Source organism: Dermochelys coriacea, chromosome 4, assembly GCF_009764565.3.
Source record: "Dermochelys coriacea isolate rDerCor1 chromosome 4, rDerCor1.pri.v4, whole genome shotgun sequence".
Classification (NCBI taxonomy): domain Eukaryota; kingdom Metazoa; phylum Chordata; order Testudines; family Dermochelyidae; genus Dermochelys; species Dermochelys coriacea.
Window position 1 is genome coordinate 119,339,662 of NC_050071.1, and position 27,156 is coordinate 119,366,817.

The 27,156-nt window shown below is 40.3% G+C and overlaps 1 protein-coding gene across 1 annotated transcript in view; it reads left to right on the forward strand.

The window, feature by feature from the left end:
* The window catches only part of STK32B (serine/threonine kinase 32B), a 281,996-nt gene that overhangs the window by 176,018 nt on the left and 78,822 nt on the right, over positions 1–27,156 (forward strand). The window contains exon 5 of the mRNA XM_038399481.2: positions 24,366–24,403. Within this exon, the coding sequence (XP_038255409.1) occupies positions 24,366–24,403 (38 nt within the window). The remainder of the gene's footprint in view (positions 1–24,365; positions 24,404–27,156) is intronic.

A 27,156-nucleotide genomic window follows, 5' to 3' on the forward strand; every position in this document is an offset into this window, starting at 1 on the left:
AAACATAAATTTCACCATTTGAATTGACAGGTTTCAGAGTAGCAGCCGTGTTAGTCTGTATTCGCAAAAAGAAAAGGAGTACTTGTGGCACCTTAGAGACTAACAAATTTATTAGAGCATAAGCTTATGCTCTAATAAATTTGTTAGTCTCTAAGGTGCCACAAGTACTCCTTTTCATTTGAATTGAGTTTTTCACCCATGCAAATGAGTTCTAGTTTTATTGTTAGTTATCATTAGTTATTCATTTTGAAGCTGTAAAACCGCCCCAAGCCCTTTGTGTTATCATATGATTCACTACATGACTTATGTCCCTTTAACAAAGTTTGGTGGGAAATAATATTGAAGTTTAGGTATCTTCAGCATAGATTCAATTGATAAAATCAGCAGTTGTATGTATCAATGATAGGATTCTGTGAGGTGTCCTGAGGTGCTCCATGTATACCTCTGTGAGGAAAAAGACCATTCACACCAGTGGTCACTGCCATACTCTTTTATACAGTGGAAGCTGGGGTCAACTCTGCTCTGGTATTGAGAAGGGGAAAGAGAAGGACCCACTTTCACACCTCATCTATCCACACCTTTTTGGTGAATCAAGTGCTGCTGTTGGTAGTAGACTCCTTTGTTCCTTACATCCTGAAAATGCAAGAATGAAGATTGTGTCTGAACTACTCCACACAGGGAGGCGAGGAAGGGAAGGCACTTTATGAAATTCCCTATGCCACTGCTCCACACTTTATAATGAAATGTTTATTTGCAGTATATTGTTCAGCCACCAGCTATCTCTGTGCTGCATAGACATGAAGACAGGGTGTGGTCATTGATTTTAAAAAAAAAAGGGAGACAAAGCTGGAACTCAAGCTATGTTTGTAATTGTAGTTGTTTTCCATAATACATGCCTCTTATTTGAGAGGCTGTTGTTCTGTATATTATGAAACACCCAAGCAGGTGTAGACATGATTTAGTCCTTGATGTGTGTACATTACTCTGAAGATAAAAGAGCTATATTAGTGCTAAATATTATTCTTATATATCCATTCCACAATCACTCAACTATTAGTACTTGCAAAGTGAGCTACTATTATGGGGTCTTTTTTCTGGTTTCCTTTTTGATCTTTACTTACTGTTTTTGCTTTTATTTCTGAATCTCTTCTCTTCCCATTGTCAACTACATAAATACACTTACGTCTTCATTTTCCTTTTCTAAAATCATAAGTATGTGATAATGTTATAATTAGAGGACTGTGGACTCCCGGGATTCTCAGACTTCCTGTCATTAGTTGTTGCTTTATACTCCATGCTGCATGAAAATATTTCTGTCCTGGAACAAGATAAAGAACCCATCAGTGAAGTTCATCAGAGTAAACATCTATCCTTTTTCATTGTCGGGAAAATGGGGAAAGGATTAAATATAAGCTGGGTGGAGCAGTGCAGAGGATTTTTTTCTCATGATTCTCATAATTCAAGATCACAAAACCCTTTTTACTTTTCTAAATATCTGCAGGGTCCCAATGACTATGACTTAAAATATGAGTATGTCCAGAGAAAAACAATTGGAAAGGATCAAACCCATCAATGCTAAGTAGGGCTGAGGCAACAGTCTTGGCAGGAATCAGAATGCTTTTGTACCAAAGAGTTCAGGCCTGCTCAAATTAACCTGTACTCCATTAATTTGGCTTCTCTTTTTGAGATCGGGTTTGATAGCAGCAACTCTGGGTAAAGCAGGGGAAAGAAAGAGCTGCTCTTTACCAAGAACAGCTGACTTTAGTGAGACTGGGCTCTAATCAGATTAACTACTTTGTGCAACTCACGAGGTGGAAAGAGGCTAGAAAATAGACCACAAATAGCCAGGAGGAATTCCCTGAGACTAGAACTCCCTGCTGATGCAAGTATGACAGGTGCCACTTTGGCCCACACACTAGGCCACAGCTAAAACATGTGCCTCTACAGATTGAGCTAATGGTTACTAGCTGGGCTGTAACAGACTATTAGGATATGTCTACACTGCAAAAAAAAAAAACACTTGCAGCTGCTCTGTGTCAGCTGGCTCTGGCTCATGGGACTCAAGCTGTAGGGCTAGAAAATTGCAGTGTAATTATTTGGACTCAGGCTGGAGTGAACCTAGGCTCTGGGGCCCTCCCCCCTTGTGGGGTCCGAGGCCAGGCACCAGCTTGAGCCCAAATGTCTGTGCTGCAGTTTTATAGCCCCGCATCATGAGCCCTGTGAGACTGTGTCAACTGATATGAGCTGGCCATGGGTGTTTTTATTGCAGTGTGGATATACCCATATTCTCAGGGGACTGGAAACAGAGGGGAACCTCTAACGTACACTAACCAGTAGGTTACACCAGTTTGCTGGCTCCAGAGCCTCCAGGCCCTGCGCCTACCACCTCTCGCTCACTGCTGTGGCATAGAGTGAGGAGTGCATGAGAGTTCTTCTCCTCTATGCCTATCCTCCACCTGGATTCTTTGACAGGGCCCTTGGACCACCTTCTTTCTTACATTTGTCATTCCAGTCCATACATAAGAAATCCTTCCTTCCCTCTTCCTGTTTTAAAATGTGACACATCATCATTTCCACAGCTTCATTTGGTATGAACTGGGATAAGCTGACAGAGATGAAACACTATATCCTGACTCAAAACCGTTTCATGTCTCCAGGCCCAGTGTTGATCTCACTTATATCACTTTTCTGCTACTATAACTCCAGCTCTGATATTACCCCTGATGTATTGCAGTGTTGGCTGGGAATTCAATAAGAGCATTTTTGAAAATCCAACCCAGAATCTTCAATAGCGATGAAAGAACAGAGATTGTCATTTACCTAGTTCATTTGTTTCTCACAGTGCTATCTGTATTCTATATGACTCAGGTGTGTTTTTTAGCTACCAGCCATGTTGGGGGAAGTTCAGAGCTTCCTGAACTCATCTTCCCTTGTTGGACTATCCTATGTGCACCTCTTCTGATCTCCTGCATACGGGCTCATTCTTTCCAATAATGGGTAAAGGAGCAGTTTTGCATTAATTATTCTGGTTTGTGTTTTTGATGAAGACATAAAAAAGTTTAAGCAGTTGGATAAGGATACAGTGTGAATAAACTAGACCCAACAGCAACAGATGGGCCATTTGCACATACCTCATGTCTCAGTTTTAGTGGGTGAAAAATGCATTACCTTACTCTGCAGCTAATGTGAGTATCTCTTTGGGGGTTCCTATTATTTCTCTTGAGGATTTCTTTATAGTGAAAGCTTTTTTAATACTGTCCGACTGGCAATAAATGAAGATGAGAAAATACAGATTTTTGTGGAATATTTGTCATTGCAGGAATTCTTTTGTCTATTGAGGTATCTTACTGTAGAGAGACAAGGTGGGTGAGGTAATATCTTTTACTGGCCCAATTTCTGTTGGTGAGAGAGAGACAAGCTTTGCAGCTTATACAAAGCTCTTCTTAGACATGAAGAAGAGCTCTGGGTAAGCTCAAAAGGTTGTCTCTCTCATCAACAGAAGTTGGGCCAATAAAAGATATTACCTCACCCACCTTGTCTCTCTAATAATCTGGGACCAACATGGCTATAATAACATTGCATACTATCTTACTGTAGATATTTCGCAGACACCCACTATTGTAGCATTGAGCCATCTGTGTAGCTGATGAGGTGGAGGAATTTTCTTAAAGGACAGCATCAGTTATTATACTCATAAATGTATTCAGCAGATTCCAAGATAGTTTTGTGAGAGTCCAGATGAGCTTGGCACGAGCTGTATAACTTCTGACTTAGCTGGATGTATGGAGAGTGAGAGAGAGGGGGAGAGTCAAAATATGAGTCATGCTATTGATTGACCTAGAGAGCTTTATGTGCGAAATGTGATTGATTTTGTATTTATTTTTCAAGAGTTCTCTTTCTGAAGCGCCTTTATTTCCCCTTTATTCTCATATGCCTTCTTGGAGTTCTCTACGTGGCAGCTTTCAAATATTTCTATGTCTTCCATTAATTTCAATTCTAACTGCAATGTAGTTTTTCCTCAGAAGCAGCACTGCAGTTAAATGTTTCTGATTGTGAATGTGAATTCCCCTAGCCAGTGTCAGCATGTTCCAGATTGTGCAAACACAACCTATTGTCAGTCCAGGGGAGAATTTCCTGCTTGCTCCAGGAGGTGCAATTTATAGGTCCCTGCATTAGTTGTAATGAATGAAGCTTTCTGTGTGACATCAAGTGATCCAATAAGTCATTTAATCACCTGTCTAACTTGAAGTTAATATGAGGACAATGCAGATTCTTAATGATGGTCACATGTTTAAAATTGAAGCCTTAGACTGTAGGCACATGGAAGTAAAATTGTGTTTTAGTTGATGTTGGAACAGCAGAAGGATTATTCTCAGCACCCAGTGAACAATAATTCATAATTTTGATGAACTAAAGCCTAGTAAATAAGATAGAGTGGGAATGGTGGTCCATTATAATGTGATCAAAATCAGGCCCTTACACTATTACAGTGGTGATAATGGTAAATAAATAGAAACAGGCTGCGTTTTGTTTTGTTTTGGGGGGCAGTTAGTTTGTTTCATTATGTATCTTACTCATATCAGGCCTTATTTCTTCTCAATGTCATTGTGCATTTTGACTCTGAAACGTCAGCATATCTTTTAACATAGAACATGCAGGTGTTGCTTTGTGGCTTATAAACACTAAAGGTGATGCTCTTCAAAATAAGTTTCAGAGTATCAGCCGTGTTAGTCTGTATTCGCAAAAAGAAAAGGAGTACTTGTGGCACCTTAGAGACTAACAAATTTATTTGAGCATAAGCTTTCGTGAGCTACAGCTCACTTCATCGGATGCATCCAATGAAGTGAGCTGTAGCTCACAAAAGCTTATGCTCAAATAAATTTGTTAGTCTCTAAGGTGCCACAAGTACTCCTTTTCTTTTTTCAAAATAAGTGAAAGCAATCTGAATATTTCTTATTTTTTCACCCTGATTTCATGAATCTAAATGTGTTATTGGGGGAAGGGGAGAATGAGCTCCTGGTTCTCTTCTGTGATTCTCTCTCTCTCTCTTTGGATTCTTATACAGCACTCAAAAATATTTTTCCACGTAAAGTTTAAGTGCGCAGTGGTGCCTTTGGAGGAAGAACACTTGGATCCTACCACAAAAGGAATTTCTACTCTCCTATTTTAAATGTTGACTCTCAGTGTATAAACCACTTTTTATTCTGTCTTATTCAAATAAGACTGCAAACACCTTCAGGCAGGAAGCATGTTGTTCTCTAGCCATAAGCACACTGTCAGTTTATTAAAAATAGTAAAGTTATTTAAAATAATACCATCACTTTTTATGTCTCTGATAAATGCCGAATAACTTGCATCAGAATTGGAACAACAAAGAATGGTAGGAATAATGAGAGAACACGATAACCAATATAGCAAAAAAGTATCATACTTCTTTTGCAGTGTCTGAAAAAACAAAATGGCCAAAAATATCAAATGTTGGGTACCTAAAGTTAGGCTCCTAAATAAAAGTGGCCTAATTTTCAGAAGTGTTAGAGCCCCAGCAGTTCTCAGGGAAGCCAGCAGCAAGAGGCAAATTAGGGATTTGGTGGTGAGAGAAAGGGGACTCTAACTTGGGGGACTGAAGAAAGAGGAGACAATTCTGACTGCAGAAGAGGTTGGGATGAGAATGGGGGAAGTGCAAATGGTGAGCCAGCTGGGGAAGAAGTGAGGGGAATGATGATGAAGGGAGCTGGTAAGAGAATGGGAAGTGGAGGCATCAGTGGAGAATGAGTGGATGCTGAATGTGGATGTACGGGAGGGCCTCTGACTGTACCGAGGGCAATTCCTGCACAAAGTCTTGGGGGGCAGGTAAGAGGAGAGTGTGCATGAATGGGAATGCTGAATGAGAGAGGCTGGGGAGGGTAGGATTGCTCAAACGAGTTAGTGGGAAAGCTGTTGAGAATGGGAAAATAGGAGAAACTATAATGGGGTATAGTTGAAGAGATAATAGGGAGGCTGGGGGAACCTAATTGCTGAGGGAGAACTGAGGGGCAAATGGGGGAATATTGAGTGGGGGTGACGTCAGGGGGAATTGTGACTGGAGGGAATGTGATGGGACTCTGACCAGGGCAGCTGGAAAAAGAAGAAAAAGTAACTGTGCCTACTCACTTTCAGATACCTTTCACTATCATGGGCATGAATTTGAATAGATGAACAGAGTTGTTTTAACTCAAGGCCAGGCTGATTTTGAATAGATTTTGAACAATTCACACAACCTTAATCTGTACCTTTGAAGAATTCTCATCCAGTCTTTTTATGCGTATTCTATGTAGGACTTAATATAGAGAAGAAGGAAGCACTGTCAGAGGAAATTTTCTCTCTTAGGTAATCATGGAGGAGGTACTGATGTGAGAAATGCACTTCTAGATTTGGTACATTGCTTCTCAAGTTGCTTACTGCAGACATTGAGAGATTGCCCTCTGTAAAGAAGACCTGATCAACATGTTTACTCAAGGAACAACAGGCCTCTCTTCTGAAAGAAAGTCAATGACTGTTGTTAATATAGTTATTTTAGCAGGACAAGATGGGGTAAAAAGTTATCTTCAGAAATGCCACACTTCCAAGCTATTGTGCTAATTAAGTGCTTTAGTCATCTACAATTCTAGCTTTAAGAGTTTCAGCTATAAAGCTCTGCAACTCTGCGTAGTTTAAATTTCGGCACTATCCGTGCAGAATTTTCCATGTAGGGTGCTCTTTCAACTCTTCTACACAAACCTACACACAGACCCAGATGCTCACAGAGTTCCACACTCATTTAAATTTGTAGCCCATTTCCCCATCTCCCATAAAAGGGATGTGCACATGAAGCTAAAACTTATGAATATATGGACAAAGATGTGCTTTTCTAGCCAACACCCTTTTATCTTAATCTGCACCATGCCTATTTAATGCTTGATTTGGGGAGGAAGATTTCATGTCAAAAAGTTACGTTTTAGAAGATCTAACACTGAAGAAATGGATTTATGAAGCAATACCTATCTCTGTGTTTCATGCAAAAAATATTTTACAGATCAGACTAGGATAATTGTCTTCTTGAAAAGAAGCTCAGTCCCAGTCAGAATCATTGTCTGTCCCCTCAAAATCCTCAGTCACCCCATTTCAGTCATTAGATGGTATCTTTGTTCCCGAGTTTCAACTAAAATATAGCAATAGAGATGTCTCTTCAAACAGCTTGCCTCTTTGTGACATTATCCTTCCAGGTCAGTTAGACTCTTTGGGGCTCTACAGTTGACTGTATCTAGGGTGAAACTTGACAGTGCAGGAAATAGGGCCTTCTTGATAGGAAGCCAAAAACATACATGCATTGTCATTCAGAATGAAACAGTACACTTTTTCCTGATTGATACAGCAAAGTCAATAATGATGAGCTCCTTCTGCCCTTCTTTTAGACCACTTACACAAGACAATGTTCATGGGATCAAATTCTGTTCTCAGTTACACTTGTATATGCATTTGCACAGGTATAAGTTAGCAAAGGACCTGGCCTATTTTGTCCACTTTGTATCTAGAAGGATCCAGTGATAGTTGTATGTTTGTTGATGGGACACTTGCTGATCTCTTCATTTGCTTTGGTGGCAACTTTATTCTTACTCTTCAGAGATACTACATGAGCTCTGATGTCAGAAGCAACTCTCATCTGACAAAGGTATTCTTTTCTGCTGTATCTGATCATTCTTCTCCAATGCCAACCTATCATCTGGTTCCAGTGAGCTATGTTTTCTATGGTTATTAAAGACTATATGTGTTCTTGAAAGGTGATTCACTCAAGGAGTATGAATCTGTACTGAGTATGTTGAATGCCCTAGAAACATTTGAAGCTAGGAAGCTGAAAAGATTACTGTGCTATCAACTGTGATTATATCAGTATTTGAGAGACCATTGTAATGCATTTCAAAATTCTCTTCAAAAACTGTAAAAAGTCCTCCAATAAAACCATAGAAAATCTCTCCAACATTGAGGAAAATCTCTGCAGTTTTCTTCCATGCACAGATTTTTTAAAAAAGAAAAGTTTTAAAAAATTTTTCCTGTCTGATTATAACCTAGTGGGCATAACTGAAATCTGTTAGGATGAACCAGACATATCATGCCTGATGGTTACAACCTAGCTAAAGTGGCTGATCAGTCACCATTTCTTGTAATGATGATTATGCATTGCAGGAATTAACATAAGGCATACTCTGCTAGGGACCAGCATAAATCTTCTAAAAAGAGTGCCATTCTGTAAACCAAGATCCCTTTGGAATGTACAGGTACAAGGAAGCAGTATTATAGCGACCGTGGGATCTATCAGTAAGTGTCCCAACTTTTGTGGTGTTAAAAATCTCATTTTTGCATTCATTTATATTTTGCATTCAGTATTAAGTGCAGCATGCATTAATGCTCCATAGAAAGTGTTTCTTAGAGAATGGCCAAGGTTTTCTAAAATGACTAGAAGCTTTGGGTCACTCCCATTTTTGGGTGCCCAACCTGAGAAAGCATAAAGGGCCCTGCTTCTCATTGGGTGGATCACAGTGCTTTATGAAAATTAGGCAACTTAAGATGTCTTGAGTTGGGCAGTCAAAAATGGAGGCATTCAAAAGTCATATTTGCTTTTGCAAATCTATAACAGGATGCAAAAAAGAACTAGATAAGTTCATGGAGGATAGGTCTATCAATGGCTAATAGCCAGGATGGGCAAGGATGCAAAACCATGCTCTGAAGTGTCCCTAGTGTCTGTTTGCCAGAAGCTGGGAATGAGCACAGGGGATAGATCACTTGATGATTACCTGTTCTGTTCATTCTCTCTGAAGCACCTGGCATTGGCCACTGTCAGAAGACAGGATACTGGGCTAGATGGATCATTGGTCTGACCCAGTATGACTGTTCTTATGGTCTTAAAAATCTTGGTACATAATAGATACCTGATTTTGTACACCTGCTTTGTAGATCCTGTCTGTAACCAAAATGTCTAACACAACAATCAGAGTGAACTCTAGGGAACTCCTCCTCACAGAGCCATTCAGCCCATATTGGAGGATTCAGTCTTCCATTGTTTGGTCAGCTTATTAGTACTAGCAGTGTTGAAACCTGCACAGTGCCTTCCTGTGAGGTGTCGAGAACTCCCCCTGAGTAGTGAGCACCCTCAACTCCCATTGAACATAATGGGGGCTGACTGTGCTCAGCAGTACCCTGTGGTTGTGCTTACCTCTTTTCTGGATCAAGCCCATGTAGCATTAGAAAATTTTCATGGGGCTGGTGTCATGTTGTATTGCAATCTGTATCTGTTTTCACTGCTATGATGCAAAGTTTAATCAAATCTGCAATAAAATCATATTGGATCTGCAAGCAGACATGACTGAAATACAATACAATGACAGAATCTCTGTATTAGTCAGGTTTTAATACTGTGCTAGAATCTCTGTAAGTAAATTCAGCAGATGTAAAAGTACTAGCCCGTGAAGACTAACAGAATAATGCCAATCTATACTTGTGGGAAAGATCAAGTACAATGGTCACCCTTTAAAAATGGCCATTGCTTTGTAATGAAATAAGTTTATCTGTTTCTCTAAGGCAAAATCAGTAAGTTTTTAAGGGTGACTACTTCACATGTGTACTTTAGAAATATAGATATCACTACTGCCACCTATTGATGAAAGTAGAGAATTGAAAGTGTTTGACTAGTCCACATTTTCCCAAATAAAGATGAGAAATAGGTAAAGACATTTGTTTGAATTTGTTCCAGTTAAGTTATTTGTACATTGGTGTGGGTTTTAGGGGGTGCTTTTGAGCTGAGTTGCATTTTGTAAAAGTAAGGGAGCTTGAAAATTGGTTCCTGTCTGGATAAAGATGAGGGTTTCATAAAGTGGGGTTGCATTAAGCCCACAGAAGGGCCAGCTCCAAAGCTCATTGAAGTCAATGGAAATCTCCCATCGTTCCATTACCATTGGTACCAGCTGTACTGGAGGTAGCAGCATGTTAACTGTAGTGTTGATGGAGTATCAGCAGTCTTACTACTAACTTTGCTCAGATTACATGCCAAAAATACCAAAAAGAAAAGGAGTACTTGTGGCACCTTAGAGACTAACAAATTTATTTGAGCATAAGCTTTCGAGAGCTACAGCTCACTTCATTGGATGCATCCGATGTTGTAGAGGTTGTAGATCCTTGATGATGCGTTGGAGAGGTTTTAGTTGGGGGCTGAAGGTGATGGCCAGTGGCGTTCTGTTGTTTTCTTTGTTGGGCCTGTCCTGTAGTAGGTGACTTCTGGGTACTCTTCTGGCTCTGTCAATCTGTTTCTTCACTTCAGCAGGTGGGTATTGTAGTTGTAGGAATGCATGATAGAGATCTTGTAGGTGTTTGTCTCTGTCTGAGGGGTTGGAGCAAATGCGGTTATATCGTAGCGCTTGGCTGTAGACAACCTATCCTGAAGGACAAGCCATCGCTCTCTCAGATCTTGGGAGACAGACCAGTCCTTGCTTACAGACAGCCCCCCAATCTGAAGCAAATACTCACCAGCAACCACACACCACACAACAGAACCACTAACCCAGGAACCTATCCTGGCAACAAAGCCCGTTGCCAACTCTGTCCACATATCTATTCAGGGGATACCATCATAGGGCCTAATCACATCAGCCACACTATCAGAGGCTCGTTCACCTGCGCATCTACCAATGTGATATATGCCATCATGTGCCAGCAATGCCCCTCTGCCATGTACATTGGCCAAACTGGACAGTCTCTACGTAAAAGAATGAATGGACACAAATCAGACGTCAAGAATTATAACATTCAAAAACCAGTTGGAGAACACTTCAATCTCTCTGGTCACTCGATCACAGACCTAAGAGTGGCTATACTTCAACAAAAAAGCTTCAAAAACAGACTCCAACGAGAGACTGCTGAATTGGAATTAATTTGCAAACTGGATACAATTAATTTAGGCTTGAATAGAGACTGGGAATGGATGAGTCATTACACAAAGTAAAACTATTTCCCCATGGTATTTCTCCCTCCCACCCCACCCCCCACTGTTCCTCTGATATTCTTGTTAACTGCTGGAATTAGCCTACCTGCTTGTCACCATGAAAGGTTTTCCTCCTTCCCCCCCCTGCTGTTGGTGATGGCTTATCTTAAGTGATCACTCTCCTTACAGTGTGTATGATAAACCCATTGTTTCATGTTCTCTGTGTGTGTGTATATAAATCTCTCCTCTGTTTTTTCCACCAAATGCATCCGATGAAGTGAGCTGTAGCTCACGAAAGCTTATGCTCTAATAAATTTGTTAGTCTCTAAGGTGCCACAAGTACTCCTTTTCTTTTTGCGAATACAGACTAACACAGCTGCTACTCTGAAACCTAAAAATACCAGTGCCCTGTCCAGTGTTCCCATGTTGCTTTTATAGTGCAATGGCGGGTGATTTCCCAAAATAATTCAGAGTAGACAAGGCCAAATGTAGTGCACAAATGTTGTCATGATCTGTAATACACTCACTGGTCATTTAGAAAGAGTGTGATCATAAATATTTTGGACTTCAGGCCTGATGTGTTCTTGTTTGTTCATTTGTTTTTAAAAGTAGAATCTTAAAGAAAAACAAAAGGAAAGCTGCTGCACTTCAGAATCCTTAAACAGACTCATAAAGACTACTTCACCATTTTGTGATAACTTCAGTACAGTTACATTATGTGCGTGCATCAGAAATGGTCCTCTTGCTCAGGCGATACATTACATACAAAGCGATCAGACGTGAGTGAACACGGATGGGGCAATGGAAGTCTGACCAAAGTGTCTCATGAGCACTTCCTATCAGCTAATGAATATTGAGTAATAATGGCTTTGCATTTTACACTAAAGCCTAAGGAGTAATTACTGCAAAGATGTCAAAGGCTATAAATGGGAGAAAAATCTCTAGCCCTAATAAAGATAAATAGATCTTTGCATGAGTGACTTGTGGAACAGTACCATCATAAAATACTTATGGTCTTATGCATTTCTAAAGTGTGATACTAAGATTTTATTCAGGATCTAGAGTAAAATCTATAGACTTTTGGCTATAGTGTATGATATTTATTCAGAAATGTTCCACATCCTGAAATCTTTATTCACTTTTCATTAATAAAATGTCCATTCATGTCCAGACTTAAGAATGGAAAATTTGCCTCAATTTTGCCAAATTTGCCTCAAGATTTGAACAATATAAAATGAATAATATACAATGGTTGAAAGAAACCATCTGTGGATTTGGAATGTTTATTGGCCCAAAGTTCTTATAGGAGGAAAAAAAAGATTAATCTTTTTTACTATCACTGATATCTGTCCAAATATATGATACAATACAATACACTTTTCTATGGTGTACAACACATTTCACTCAAGTAGCTGAACAGAGTCTGGAAAGTTCACATAAAAAGCTTGTTTCTGAAAGCATTTCTCCCTTAAATGGCTCTGAAACTACCATTCTAGCTCAGAGTCACTCTGAAGAGATGCTTTCAATTATTTTAGGTCTGAAATGTAAATTTTTCAGGGGAGGTGGGAAGGGGAGAGCTGTATAAAACTTAAATAAATTTCATTGGGCCAAATTTGGCCCCAATTAATATTAATATCAACTGTGCTAGGATTTTCACCTCATTGGAGAGAAAAATATTATAAAAACATATTCTGCAGGATAAATAGCTCAGTTCATCAGAAGGCTATCCTAAAGTTAATCATCTGAGCATTTGCCTCTGGTTGTCGATATAATTAGCACAGGTTTAAATAGACCTACATCTGAACTAATTCTTAAAGGTACCAGGGATTGGATTACCAGCTTCTCCCTTTGTTTCCTCCTGTTTTAAAGTCTGTTTCAGAACCTAAATATTAAGTTTATTTGGGTACCACACGGATTGTCTTGTGGAAGTACAACCAGATACATACTCACATACACCCAGCCCCCTACAAGTAAAAGTTCTTTCTTTGCAGAGAAAGATCTAGCAATGGTAGCCTTAACGGGGCACATCATTTCCAGTTCTGCTGAAGTTATCAGGATTCAACACAATGGTAGCCTTAAACGGACACATCATCCTATCACACTATTAATTAATACAGAAATTGATGGCTCTAAAGGATTTAGTTATGGAAGGATATCCTTTGGCAGTCAGTAATGAGCAGGATTAATATAGTGGGAACACGGACTGCCAGTCAGAGGTCTGGTTGGTCTGCAGTGGTGGCCATTTCCACTCAGATAGGGTGTGGCTGGGTGACAAGATGTCCCAATTTTATAGGAACAGTCTCAATTTTGGGGTCTTTTTCTTATATACGCTCCTATTACCCCCCACCCCCCGTCCTGATATTTCACACTTGCTGTCTGGTCACCCTAGGGTGTGTGCTGTAGCACTTTTTATTTAATACTTTTGCTGTGCTGCTTGATTAATGCCGTTGGGCAGTTCTCGTTGCTGGGAAGAATGTTGTGGGGGGCAGGAGTGAGAAAAAGGTGATTGAACTACCGGGTGCAGAGGAAAGGAACATAGTAGTTTTCACTATAGTGTTCTTCAGGCAGATCCGTGCTAGGGATGGAACCCTGGCAGTGCAATGCTTTCTCAATACAGCTGAGTTCACTCACCACACTGGGCCCTTACTGTGCTTCCCATCCAGAGACAATACCATCTGGCTAAAGTCCTGTCTTAGCTTTAGTATAGCCTGTGAATAGTGATGTATCCCACATCTCAGGCTTTACCAGATATAGAATGTCAGAACCACATTGCATATTGTAATCTGCTTTCCTCGGATGTGTGATTTTAAAATCCTGTTATTTCTGAATATCTATACCAAATACAAGTAAAGCACAGTGCCAAGCCCCTGAACCCAAATGTGAACATCAAAACCCATTTGTAGTCCTTTCTGAAGTCAGTAGAAACCAGTTTAACACCACCCCATAGTTTCCCACCTGGTGGGGATTACCTCAGTGCTCTCAGGTAATCGTAAATCTCATGTGAACTGAATGTTCTCTAGCTGGAACTTCCATTTCCCAACTCATTGCTATTATTTTATGGTTGTTAAGAAATGTCACACAGGTAATATTAATCTTTATTAAACTTGTCCTGAACTACCCACATCAAATTAGCCCTTTATGCTATGGCAGGTGAATGTGCAATATATCTTGGTGTAACTGAGTGTAAAATATTAAAAAGATCCGGTCAGGTATTTTGTGTGCTGCATCAAACGGGTAGAGCAGAGCTAATCTGGAATAATTTATTTTTTGAATTGCTCAGATACTCACCAGGATCTGGTTATTTGAATTGTCCTTGCATGGCTTGAATTTATCATCCATAATTTATTTTTTTTTACCTGTGCTTTTGTTTTTTTAATGGTAGCAACTAACTTCCAGACATCATCTTGTACTATTATTCATTCCAGACAGCTGCCCTTTGTATAGTGTTCTCCATATCCTAGACTACAATTTGTGCGCATGATTAGCCATTGCTATGGGGAATATTTTAACAAACTGGAAACATATAGGTTCTGACAAAGAGATTGTGAGGCACTTTACAGATTAAAAGGTTGTTGAAGGGTTGTTTCTCTTTAATTTTGTACCTGTCTTTCTCCTAGGTGACATAATAAGAATTACTTCTATGGACTACTTCTGCTGAAAAAGGAAAATATTAATATAAGCGATTAGCTGTATAACTAAGAAAATAGAGATTTGACTGTAATTTTAAAGTACAGTGAATTCTGTCCTGATTTTCCTCTGTTTGTCCCATATGACACATTTGTTAAATTAGCAGCATGGGTTTATTTTCATTAATTACATGTCAGCACTAAAAAAAAAATAGCTAGTGTTGTTTATTGAAAATCGTGTTAAAATTGTGATCTGTGACTTTAAATTCTAATATCTCGCCAGCTGGGGGCTCTCTAAGGAAGCCTAGCAACAGGCAGCTACCCTAGAGTAATGTGGGATGAATTGTGAATCTTTGATTGAGGGAGCAGCCTGCTTTTGTTTTTCTCTGTTTTGGGGTTCTTGTGTGTTAATCATTCTGAATTTTAAGAAATAAAGAGGTGTTATGCTTCAGCCTTCCAGCAGGAGTATTAATGTTTTCCCCTAACTGTTCTGTGTGTACACCATGAACATACCAGTTAGAGTTTGGTTAGGACTGAAACAATGCCTGCTAAAGCCAGTAGGAGTCTTTCCATTAACTTCAATGGGCTTTGGATCAGGCCCTTATTGTGTAAAGCTGAAGGCCACATAGCCCTGGTCTACACTGGAGGGGGGAGGTCGATCTAAGATACGCAACTTCAGCAACGCGAATAGCGTATCTTAGGTCGACTTACAAGGCCGTGAGGACGGCGGTGAGTCGACCGCTGCTGCTCCCAGTCAACTCTGCTTCAACCTCTCATGAGCTGAAGTTCCAGAGTCAACGGGGAGCGCATTTGGAGATCGATTTATTGTGTCTAGATGAGATGCGATAAATCGATCCTCAATAAATCGATCACTACCCGCCGATCCGGGTAGTGAAGGTAGTGAAGACCTGTCCTTAGTGTCAGGTCGCTGTAGGAGCTGAACAAACACAGTGAGCCTGCTTGAGAAAAAACATTCTGAAAAGTTCATCCATCAAAAATTCCATAGATGGTGTCTTGCTATTTAAAATAACAAGCTTGTAAATTTTAGCAATTGGGAGTGGGGGTTGGGTGGGAGGCCAAACAATTACATTACAGGCAGCAATCACCTGCTCTGAGAATACAAAAAATCATCTTCAAAATGCAAGTTCAATTTTTAATCTAAATTCCTTTGATGAAACTATTCTTGATTATTCTTTAGGTGCAAACCCAGCCCCCTCTTCTACAAGTGCATAGGCTGCTTGGGAACAAGCCAGTGCAGTTCCACTGGGTGAGTGTGGGGGCTGGAACCAATAGACTTGTGCAGGCAGGGTAAGGACCTTGTGTGCAGTGTGGAATTCAACTCTGAGTGCACAGGATGCAGTGTGTGAGCAGGTCAATGGGAATCTATAACTGAGTTGCTCCTGCCTTCCCCTCGCTGCAAGGGGTTTGCGTAGAGGGCTGTAGAGCCTACTCCAATCACTGGGCAGTAGTAGGTTTCACGGAGCAACTCAGAAGGTGCTTCTGGCCAGGTGTATGGTGAAAGGGCCCTCTCCCTTTGCTTTCCACTCACCAACCAAGACCCAACCAGGCCTGGATACTCAAGCTGGCCTCCAGGGAGAGTCTGCATAGAGCATATTCTGTCTCCCTACTAGCATGTTAGACTTTGCCCTTTGAACAAGAGCAGCATTCTAGAATGGCCTGAGAAAAGAAACTTGCCAGAGGGAAGCTGTTGCTTGAAGTGTGGCCTAGTGGTTTGGATACACATCCACAGATAAGGAATTCATGAATTCTAATTCTGATTCCTGCAGGCTCCAGCTGTGGCCTTGGGAACTTATAGCCAAATTTTCAAAACCTGCCTTTAATTATAGGCGCTTCAATTTTGACCTTCCAACCTGAGACAAGCAGAGATACTGAGAAACCACAGTTCCCATTGTCTTTAGTTGGAATAGTAGGTGCTTAGCACCCTTGAAAGTCAGGCTTGTAAGTGCCTTAACTTGCGTAACCATAATGGAGACACTTAAAATTAAAGTCCACTTCTGAAGATGTGATTCTTAATGACTCATAAAGACTAAGACTTTGTTTCATAATATTGTGTACACAGGAGTTTACTTTGTAAGTCTGCCCCAGATTAGTGAAAAGCTGAATCCCACCACTGGCTTTCATTGTCCATTCAGTATATATATAATCACCATATAATTATATAATATATAATCACCATAAAAACCAAGGTTTGTGCTAGCAGTGCTGACACAACCATAGTATTAAGTCTTTAGAATTTGATGCTATAGTAACATGTGCCGTTAAAACATCTGTCAAATACAATTTGAACTTGCTTAGACACATCTCTGTAGGGATCACCTAGATTCCAAAGTTTGGGACACTGGAAATATCATTGAGGAAATCTTGAGGAAGTCCAGGGAAAAGAATGGGAGATCATCAGACAGGAAATTAAAATAATATATCCTGGATTTTTGCTGGAGCCCAGGAAAGGGATGGCAATCCTTAAACATGAGATAATGGACAGTCTGAACTGTTTGTAAGTGCAGGTGTGAAGATCTTCTCCAGGAATATCAGAAAATAGCTTAGGTTGATGAGGACATCTACCACCTAAAATAATTCTGTTCTCTAGAAAAAAGTACTTGGACAAAGTAGAAGGGAAATTATGGCATGAGTAGGAAATTATAAACAAAGTGGAAAATGGCAACAACCAAGACTGTGGTAATTGCATGGTTGCTGCAGAATATGAAAGCAGGAAAAAACAGATGGCCAGTGTTAGTTCTTCAGTTCCCTCAGGCTGCATAACAACATTATTAGTAATGGGTTTCAACAAACTAAGAAGAGCAAGCAGCTGTGCTGATTGTAGAAGTGCTTTCCTAAGGTGTTTATATTTATCTTAGCTAATGGAGCTCTAGCTGATATTCCTATTACTCATGGAAATGTCTGACCCTTTTCTTAATCTTACTGAGCCTTTGTCTCAATTGTGTCTTGTGGCAGTGAGTTTCACAGGTTAATTAAAAATGTGCAAAAATATTTACATCCTTGTATATAAAATGTGTTTTCTTTCAATTCCATTTGGTATCACCGTGTCCTTGAATTATAAGAATAAACAGGAGTGCACTATTGACCTGCTCTGTACCATTTATTATTTTATTTGCCCCTATCATGTTGCCTTTTACAAATCTCTTGTGTAAATTAAATAGACCTAGTCTGTTTAATGTCTTCTCATGGGCAAGTCCTTCCCATGGCTCTATATGCTTTGCCCTTCTCTGGACCTTCTCTATTTCTTTCATGTCTTTTTGGGGATGAGTTGAACTCATACCATTTGATTTATATTTGTATCATACCATTATATATTTATATTTATATTATTATTTATTATATATAATATTAGATATAATATACATATTTATATTTATATCATACCATTTGATTTATATTATGGCATTACAATTTTTTCAATATTATTCGTTATCCCTTTTTAATGCAACCTGGCTCACTATGTAATGGCAGCCGAATAAGCAGATATTTTCATTTAGCTACACACAGTGACACCAGGTCTCTCTCTAGAATGATTCATTTAGAAACTAGAAATTAATGTGTATGAGTAGTCCAAACTGATCCTTCCAATGTGTTTTATCTTGAATTGTCTACTCTCAGTTTCTTCTGTATGGTGGCATGTACCTGGTCTTTCCGGCTCCCTACAGGAGACTCCACGGTCCTATTACACCCGCCCTAGAAAAGGGGCAAAAAGGGTGGGCCTTCCTGGCCTGTCTAGAGAGGCCAATCAGAGCCCAGCAGGCTCAGATAAGAGTTGTTGCAGGGCCTCAGCAGTTCAGTTCCTGGGTGGGACCAGAGGGGCAAGGAAGGGTGTTCCTGTCTGGCTAAAGGAACCTCAGGGATAGCCAGAGTTTTTTCCAGCTGCATTTGACTAAGAGAGGACCTGAGGACTTTAACACTGAGGTGGGGTATGAGTTGAGAAAAGGGCCAGGGAAATAGCAGCAATGAATCAAAGTGAGTGGTACGTGACTGCTGTGTATAGGGTCCCTGGGTTGGAACACGGAGTAGTGGGCATTTCCAGGTTCCCCCACTGGTGAAGTGTTGTAATCCCCAAGAAGGGGACAAAGGTTCTTTTGGAAGCCCAAGCAAAAGGCTGAATTTAGAGGGCCCAGAACTGGGGCCGAAGACCCTGTTGAGGGCAGATAGACAGGCTATTTCTGACTGTTTGCTACCCCAGAAGGAGATCATTTTGATTATATGACCCAGCTGAAAGGCTGAGCCACTGAAGACCCGTAAGCAAGCCTACATGGGCACCAGGAGCAGGAAAAGGACTGCAGTACCACACACACCAGCAGGAGGCATTCAAGAAGTGCGTTTCCCCCATTGCAATCTGCCACCATATTGTCCAATCACCAATCTTTGCTAGGTCCTTCTGAAGTTCCTCACAGTCCTCTCTAGATTAAATCATCTGAAAATTTTATCAGTTCAGATCAGTAATAAATATTATCATAGAATCATAGGACTGGTGGGGGTCGAGAGGTCATCTAGTCCAGCCCCTGCACTCATGGCCGGATTAAGTATTATCTAGACCATCCCTGACAGGTGTTTGTCTAACCTGCTCTTAAAAATCTCTGATGAACCTTCCTAGGCAATTTATTCCAGTGCTTAACCACCCTGACAGTTAAGAAGTTATGCAATGGTAATCCCAATACAGGTCTTTGGAGCACTTCACAATTATCTTCTTTCTACGCTGAAGATTTGCCACTTAGTCCTACTTTTATTTCTGCCAGTTAATCTGGTCCACACCAGAATGTAGCCTCTCATTTTATGACTAGTTAGTATCCTTCATAGCCTACTGGGAAAGACTTTAAACTTGTTGAAGTCCAAGTACATTATATCTATCTATTCTCCCTGATTTCTGCCATAATCATCTTTCAGCTAAAAACCTTAGCCTCAGTTTTGCCAGAAGCTGGGAATGGGCGACAGCAGATGGATCACTTGATGATTACCTGTTCTGTTCATTCACTCCAGGGCACCTGGTATTGGCCACTGTCGGAAGACAGGATACTGGGCGGAATGGACCTTTGGTCTGATCCACTATGGCTGTTTTTATGTTCTTAAAGGGGAAAAGTCAACATTCCATCTGGTTAAGCCTTCCCACTCCTCAATGGTTCAGCATGCTGCCTTTGCCATCCTTCCAGGCCAATAAGTAAGAGACAAGGGCAGAGATTCAAAATTAAGCTTCACATAGACCACCATCCCAACCTTTACCATGCTCAAACCGTCTGATTGATTTCCTGAAGAAAAGTTTCTTGGTCCTCAACAATAAACTGCACACAAACAGGGAAAAAAAAGAAATTAAGATGCACTATGTGTTCTTGTTGTTGTTGTTGTTGTTGTTTTTAACTTTGCCTATTTGAATGCATGCTTTCCAGTGCCCTAGATTTTGGATTGTAAATCCAATTGTTCTGCTCCTGTCAGCTGCTGACTTCCTGGTGTAAAAGCTGGCTTCTACCCCACTCTCCAACATGAGCCATAGAAAGAAGATAAGAGAAAGGAAAGAGCAGTGGAGACGTTCAGGGCGTGAAGCTAAGCCCCTCAAGGTCAACTTGAGCTATTCCACTGGCGTCAGTGGGCTTTGAATCGTGCCTTGGCTGAGCTTGATCAGTATACTATGAGCAACATGCTATGCTCTCTACACAGTGAACATCTTTACAGTGGGATTCCACTCGCTCTGGATTTCATAGCAGAAATTAATTTCTTATTTGGAATCTTGGTAGGGTATTTTCTATTTTGATTGTATTTATATTCTGTAGGCAGCACCAGTCTGACACATTCTAATATCGAGACCAAAGGGAGGCAGAAATGGTTTTACAGGCAATGGTAAGCAAGAAAAGCTTACACACATACCTCTTTTCTTCTGTCCTATACATGATTATGACAATTGAGCTGCTAGAATTAATCTGCTCTTTACAAGGACATGCTGACTCATAATCAATTCACACTAAGCAAAGATGGTAGATGGAATGAATTTCCCCTCTTATGGAAACTGGTGAATACTGTAGCACTGCTAATCACTACATAGCAAATGGTTTGAAAGCCGCACAACGAATAGGCACAGTTCAACGTCTGACTTAGTGTGCTTTTTGCCAGTGTAATGGGATTTCTATGGTGAGCTTGAAGCAGGGGTTCTGGATCCTGATTTGATGGCTTCAGTTCATTTGTATGGATATTCATAATAGACAAAAAACCTTGAAGTTAATGCACACAATTTCACTTACTGCAATTTGAACATGCATGCTAAGATCCAAAATACTTTCTATCATAATAAATAGATTTTTCACATAAATTAACATGTCTGAATTGATGCTGCCTAATCAAATGGCTTGTCTCACTTATGAACATTTTTATGCATTGCACTATGCTTTATCCATACATTTAGATATTTTTGACCAGGCCATTTATTTTTCAAGAGACTGGTTCACTTTGGTCTGTTGGAGGTAAATGTTCCAGGTACTGAGTACCCAATAACAATAACTGCGTGTTTTTCTAGTGGTTTTGGCTAGCTCCTGACTTGTACTTGCTTTAAATGCATTTCTTTCCTGACAAAGCAGTGATATGTATGTATCACGGTTCCTCAGGTTTTGACTGATGAGTTTGCTTTCCAGAATAAGACATAACCCAGGGTAACCTGCCCCTAAACTGTAGCCACACCCTGCCTTGCCTCCAAACCGAAAGAACAAAATAAATGGAGAAGGTATTATAGTAGTTCCCCAGGTGGGGGAAAAACCCTTGTCTACAGTATATGTGGATCTGTGGGTATCATGTGTAAACCACTCACTGAATTTGTCTTAGGTAGATTAGCATAGATCTAATTTTATCATTTGACTGCTTCAGAAAATTATAGATACATTCACCAAGTAGAACACATCTGTTGTCAGGCAATATACAGCATGAACACTGGATTTGCCAGACTAGATCCAATTTCTTTTAATGTAATATTTTATGTTTACATAATAAGTATTTAATGCTTATAAACCATTTCTGATATTTATCTCATTCTTAAAATTCACAAAATCTGAAATTTAAAAAGGATTGAGTTTATGATAACTAAACTCTTGGGTGCCTTTTTGCATTGTCATGAAAAACTAGCATAGATTATGAAGCAGAATTCCCATTTATTAACTTTATAAAAATCTGATCCAATCTTACTCCCACTGAAGCCATGTTGAGTTTTTTCATTTATCTCAATAGCAGCAGGATCAAGCTCTTAACTGAATTTCTCATTTCAAGAAATACAGCTTAAGATCTTTTAAATTATATCACAAATGCTATTAAGCCCTGCTTCATTATTAAATAAAAGGCTGTAGCTGGCAAAGACCTAAGCAAAAGTATCTTTACTCATTTGAGAAGTGCAGGATCAGGCTCTAAATATGAAAATACAGCAGACTGTGAGAATATTTCGGTAAATATTATAACAGCATATACTGTCTAAATAATGTTAATTGATCACTTATCTTTTCCATGTTTCTTTTGAATTTGTTGAATTTTGGGTATCTTAAACTAAAGCCAAGTCTTGAGAATTAATGTGTGTATATATATTGATTAACAAAATATGAGGATGAATAATAAATTAGAAAAAGTAAAATAAAAATGGTTGTGTGACAGCAGAGACAAAATTTAAGTAAATTACCTGAAGGAACAGATCCTCAGTCTGTGTACATTGTTGTATGTTCACTAAAATCACCAAAGCTATGACAATTTACAACTATTGAGGATCTTCCCCAGGAGGCTTAAATTTATCTAGAAGTCACAAAGTGGTAAATTTATTCAGATTGTGTACCATTCTGGGGAGGCAATTTTGATACTAATGGGTATATCCAATGGCATGCTGTGACAATTTTACTAAGGCACACACCAGCTCACTTGTATACCGTGGGTAGTCCAAAATGGCATCCTCCATGCAGCATGAACTCGCACGTACACTGCATGCGAGGTCACGCTGTGCGGAGATTTGTTCTACAAAATGGTGTCCTCATAGGCTGGACAGAATCATCCTGCAAATCAGATTTGGCCCACAGGTGAAAGTTGGACAATGCACAGCAGATCAGGCATGCAGTGCATGCCTTGCATTCATAGATGGCACTCCATTGGGTATATTTGATTTCATTGAAATTATAGATCCTTAAAACAGGTTTTTACTGATTTGCCAATTGAGTTATATAAAATAAAATTTTATGGAGTTGTTTGTGACAGTTCAATCAAAAATAAGTCTAAAGTTAGAAACTTGGAAATATAAATTCTAAATGGCCTTTCCAGACAGTAATTTACAGCCAGACCTTTTACACATGCACATTATCCCCAAGTATACACTGAATGTTTCAAAGCTATTTCTGATTTTTCCTGAAATTCACCATTGTTACTACCACAGTGAACTTGCAATCATAGTTTTAATTTACTTATGACTTCTTAGGATTCTTACCAAATGTTAAGGCAATGAAAACTTCGTATCTTATAACTCTTAACTCAGACATCAAGCTTCTTTCTCTTGTATGAAAAGCTGTCAATTTTGCATGATATCACAAATCATGTTATGTGAAAATTTCTAAGGTGTAATTGCTGCCACTGTCTTTTTGCTGTGTACAGTTTCATTTAAAAAGTAGTGTTCTGAACTAGTGTAACAAATTTTCCAGTTTCACTACTTTTAACTACTTATTGATTCAATTTATTTCTAGGCACTAGGTTGAAACTTATTAGTGAAATCTAAGTACACATTAGCATATTTTAAAGTCATTTACAGACTTGTTATAATCCAGTTTATATTTCTTGATAAGTATTTAACTTGGAGTAATCAAGTTGTCACTTGGGTAAATGGAAACTCATGTATCAAGGTTTTTATTATTTATCAAGTAAAACTAGTTCATAAATAATAGATAAGTTCTCCCGCTCAGTTTGAGAGTTTGTAATGGCTGCTTTCATGAGATTAATAGAAACTTCAATCCAAGGCATCTTGACTTCAAGGTGGGATGAGGGGAGTTTAGCATCTTTCTGCGTGGGCATCAGCATATTAAGACTTCAGATCATGGCCATGCTGTTTCCGTGCTCCCCAAAGCTGAGGCAGCAGTTAGAGGAGCCCTGCAAGTGCCAATGCCTTGGTGCAGAGCCACTGGGACCCTGCCCCCCAGCACTGTCACTGTCCCTTTCATCCCAGGATTCCGCACACACAACCGTGCCCCCCTTAATAACACCCAAATCCCCACTCACCTACTGCTCCATGGAGTAGGTGGCCATGCGATGAGTTATGGGGAGTGGTGGCAAGGGGTGGTTAGCAGGACTGTGTGGCAATGTGGGGGGACATGGGAGATTAGTGGAGAGTGGGGGGGTGGAGGGGTCATCCATGTCCCCTATTAGTGCCCCATCTATGTCCTCCTTGCTCAGGTCTGTCAAACAAAGACTCCCCAAGACAAACAGGTACCTCCAGCTGCAAATCACCCCATCTCCCTGCCTGATCTCTAAAAGCTACCTGTTTCAGTGCAAGCCACGTGGAAATAAAGCCATGTCGAATGGAAGCGAACTGAATCTGCTCACCATGCACATTTTCTCATACCAGTAAAAGGACATCAATAGAATCGTTTGCCTTTGGGTAATGTGTGGTTTCTTTCGGAATTGTAATAGTTTTACTGACCCAGCTCTCCTGCACAGAAGAGAAACACTCCTGAATTTGCACACGTCCATTCAGTACTGTATATAATGCACTTCCATTTCTTATTTTACAGAGATATCAAACCTGACAACATATTGCTGGATGAGCACGGTGAGTTCCTACCCTTATTTTATTCCCAACATTTCAATGTCATGGGCTGTCCCAGTGGCTCTGTGATGAGTGCTGTGTGAGTTTATCTGAGAGACTGGGCTCATGTGCCAAGTCTGGTCTTTCTCTGCAGCAACTTGTCTGTCAGGTTTGTCAGCTGGGTCTTGATAGGCTCGAAGCAGAGTCCTCTTCAGCCATGTGGGTGGACTCCACCCAAACAATTAACATTCACGTATTCCCTCATGTATTCTTTCCCATATGTCATTCTACGAAGATTGTAGTGTTACCTATTGTCATACATAATCAGATCTTCAGTTTTGCAGCATTTCTCTCTCATTGTATAGAAGACACAGACTGGATGTTCAAGCTTTGATAAGTAACTGGGCCAACTATGTGTTATAAACTCACATACAGATTGGATTTGTGCTTTAGCAATTTCTGGTATGAGACTGGCAGGCCATTCAAAATGCCACTCTCATCTGCCTCTATTTCCAGTCTTCTCAAATCTTTTGATTGCAAATCTGACGACACTTAATGTTCTGGGTTTGTTTGTTTTTAAAACCTCAGTTCCTGGAATTCTGTAATTTTGTGGAAATCTCTACTTTCATTTAAAAATATAAGGAAGTTTTTAGTCCTCATATCTGGGAGAAGAGCCAACTCTGAGCATGCTGGAGAGGGTGTGGGGGCTCCGGCTCACTCAGCCAGTCACCAGAAGCTGAGCCTGTGGGGGCGGCCTGTTGCTGCTGCAGCCAGGCGCTCTCCCAGGCAGCTGCTGTGCTGCACTGGACAGCATCCGGGAGTGGCTCCGGAGTCTGGCTGTCAGGTGAGGAGCCAGGCCGGCACAGCAGGAGGACAGAGCCTCCCTCCCAGGTAACGTAGGTTAGGGAGAAAGTGTCAGGGAGAGTGCAGAGGCCCCGGGCTGGATATGGGGTGGGGTGGAGATGGGAGGAGTCACGTGGAAGGTCATGTGGGAGAGGTCACATGGAGGTGTCATGTGCCCCCCTCTTAGCTGGTGCCCCCCTTTGTGTCCCTCCCACTAGTCGCCTATGGCAAGGCTCCTAGGTGCACGCGGAATGGTACCGTCAGCTAAGGCAGCCGAGAGAGCATGTGTAAGCCCTGGCTGTGCCGGAAGAGTGCACCCAGCAGCGCAGCTAGCAGCTCACTGGGCACCAGCCAGCACAGATGCAGCACCGCCCAAATGTCAGGCGGACCGGGTCTGCACGGGCTGGGGGCCCACTGACTGTTCTGACCTGGGGCCCGGAATTGCTGTCAGCGGGCCTGACAGTCCATATGCCACTTTTGAGGCATAAACTGAAGCTTGTTAAAGATACAAATTGTGCCATGGACATTTATTTATATTTTTATTTTTAACATGTTGATTACAGAAGCTGGCAACTTTTTTGCAAAGGAATTTAACTTTTAAAATTTCTACTCAGATTTGTTTCTATTTAAAATTTCTTTATTGATGCACCTGAAAGGGCCAGTTTCACAGAGCTGAAAACAATTACGAGCCTCATCAGCTGAGAGGAAGAATTTACTCGGAAGAATGCGAATGATAATTGGGAATTGTTTAAGAACGCTTCATGGGATGCCCAAAAGCCACAACTGGGGAAGATGGCATATTGGTTTAAAAACTGACAAGGTTTAGAGGGGAAGTGAAGGCAACTATGACAAATAAATATACCAAATGGCAATAAAGGGAAGTAGATAATAATGAGTATAAATCAGAAGCTAGTAATTGTAGAAAATTGATCAGGGAAGCAAAGGGACGCAAGGAGAAATCTATGGCCAGCAGAGATAAGGACAATAAGAATGAGGTTTTTTAAGTATATTAGGAACAGAAAGTATCCTGACAATAGCATTGGACTATATTACTAGATGTAAATGGTAGAATTAACAATAATAATAATAATAGAATTAACAATAATAATGCAGAAAAGGCAGAAGTGTTCATGAATACTTCTGTATTTGGGGAAAATAGATGATATAGTCTCATATGATGCAAAAAAGAAAAGGAGTACTTGTGGCACCTTAGAGACTAACACATTTATTTGAGCATAAGCTTTCGTGAGCTACAGCTCACTTCATCGGTATGCATATTGATGAAGTGAGCTGTAGCTCACGAAAGCTTATGCTCAAATAAACTTGTTAGTGTCTAAGGTGCCACAAGTACTCCTTTTCTTTTTTGCGAATACAGACTAACACGGCTGCTACTCTGAAATCTCATATGATGAAAACACTCTTTCCATTCCACTAGCTGCTGTTTAACATCCTCCTGAGATATCTCAGGAGGATGTTAAACAGCAGCTACTAAAGTTAGATATTTTAAAATCAACAGGTTCAGATAACTTGTTTCCAAGAGTTTTAAAAGAACTGTCTGAGGAGCTCACTGGACCATTAACACTGATTTTCAGTAAGTATTGGAACATAGGAGAAGTTCCAGAAAACCAAAAGAAAGCTAATGTTGTGCCAATATTTAAAAAAGATAAACAGGATGACCCAGATAATTATAGGCCTGTCAGACTGTGATGAGGGTGTTCACACCACACCAACCCTGATAGGTTTAAAGTGACTCAGAAAGGGCCAATTAACTTTACAGGAAACACCTGAGGGGAGACTTAGGCTTCACTGACCCTAATTGAGGATGAAGCCCAGCTGGGTTGGGGCAGGCTGAGCTTGTAGAAAGTCAGGAAGTGAGAGCAGAAGGGGGCTGTAGTGTAGAAGTCTCTAGTCATTCTCTGGCCTTGTGAGGAGAG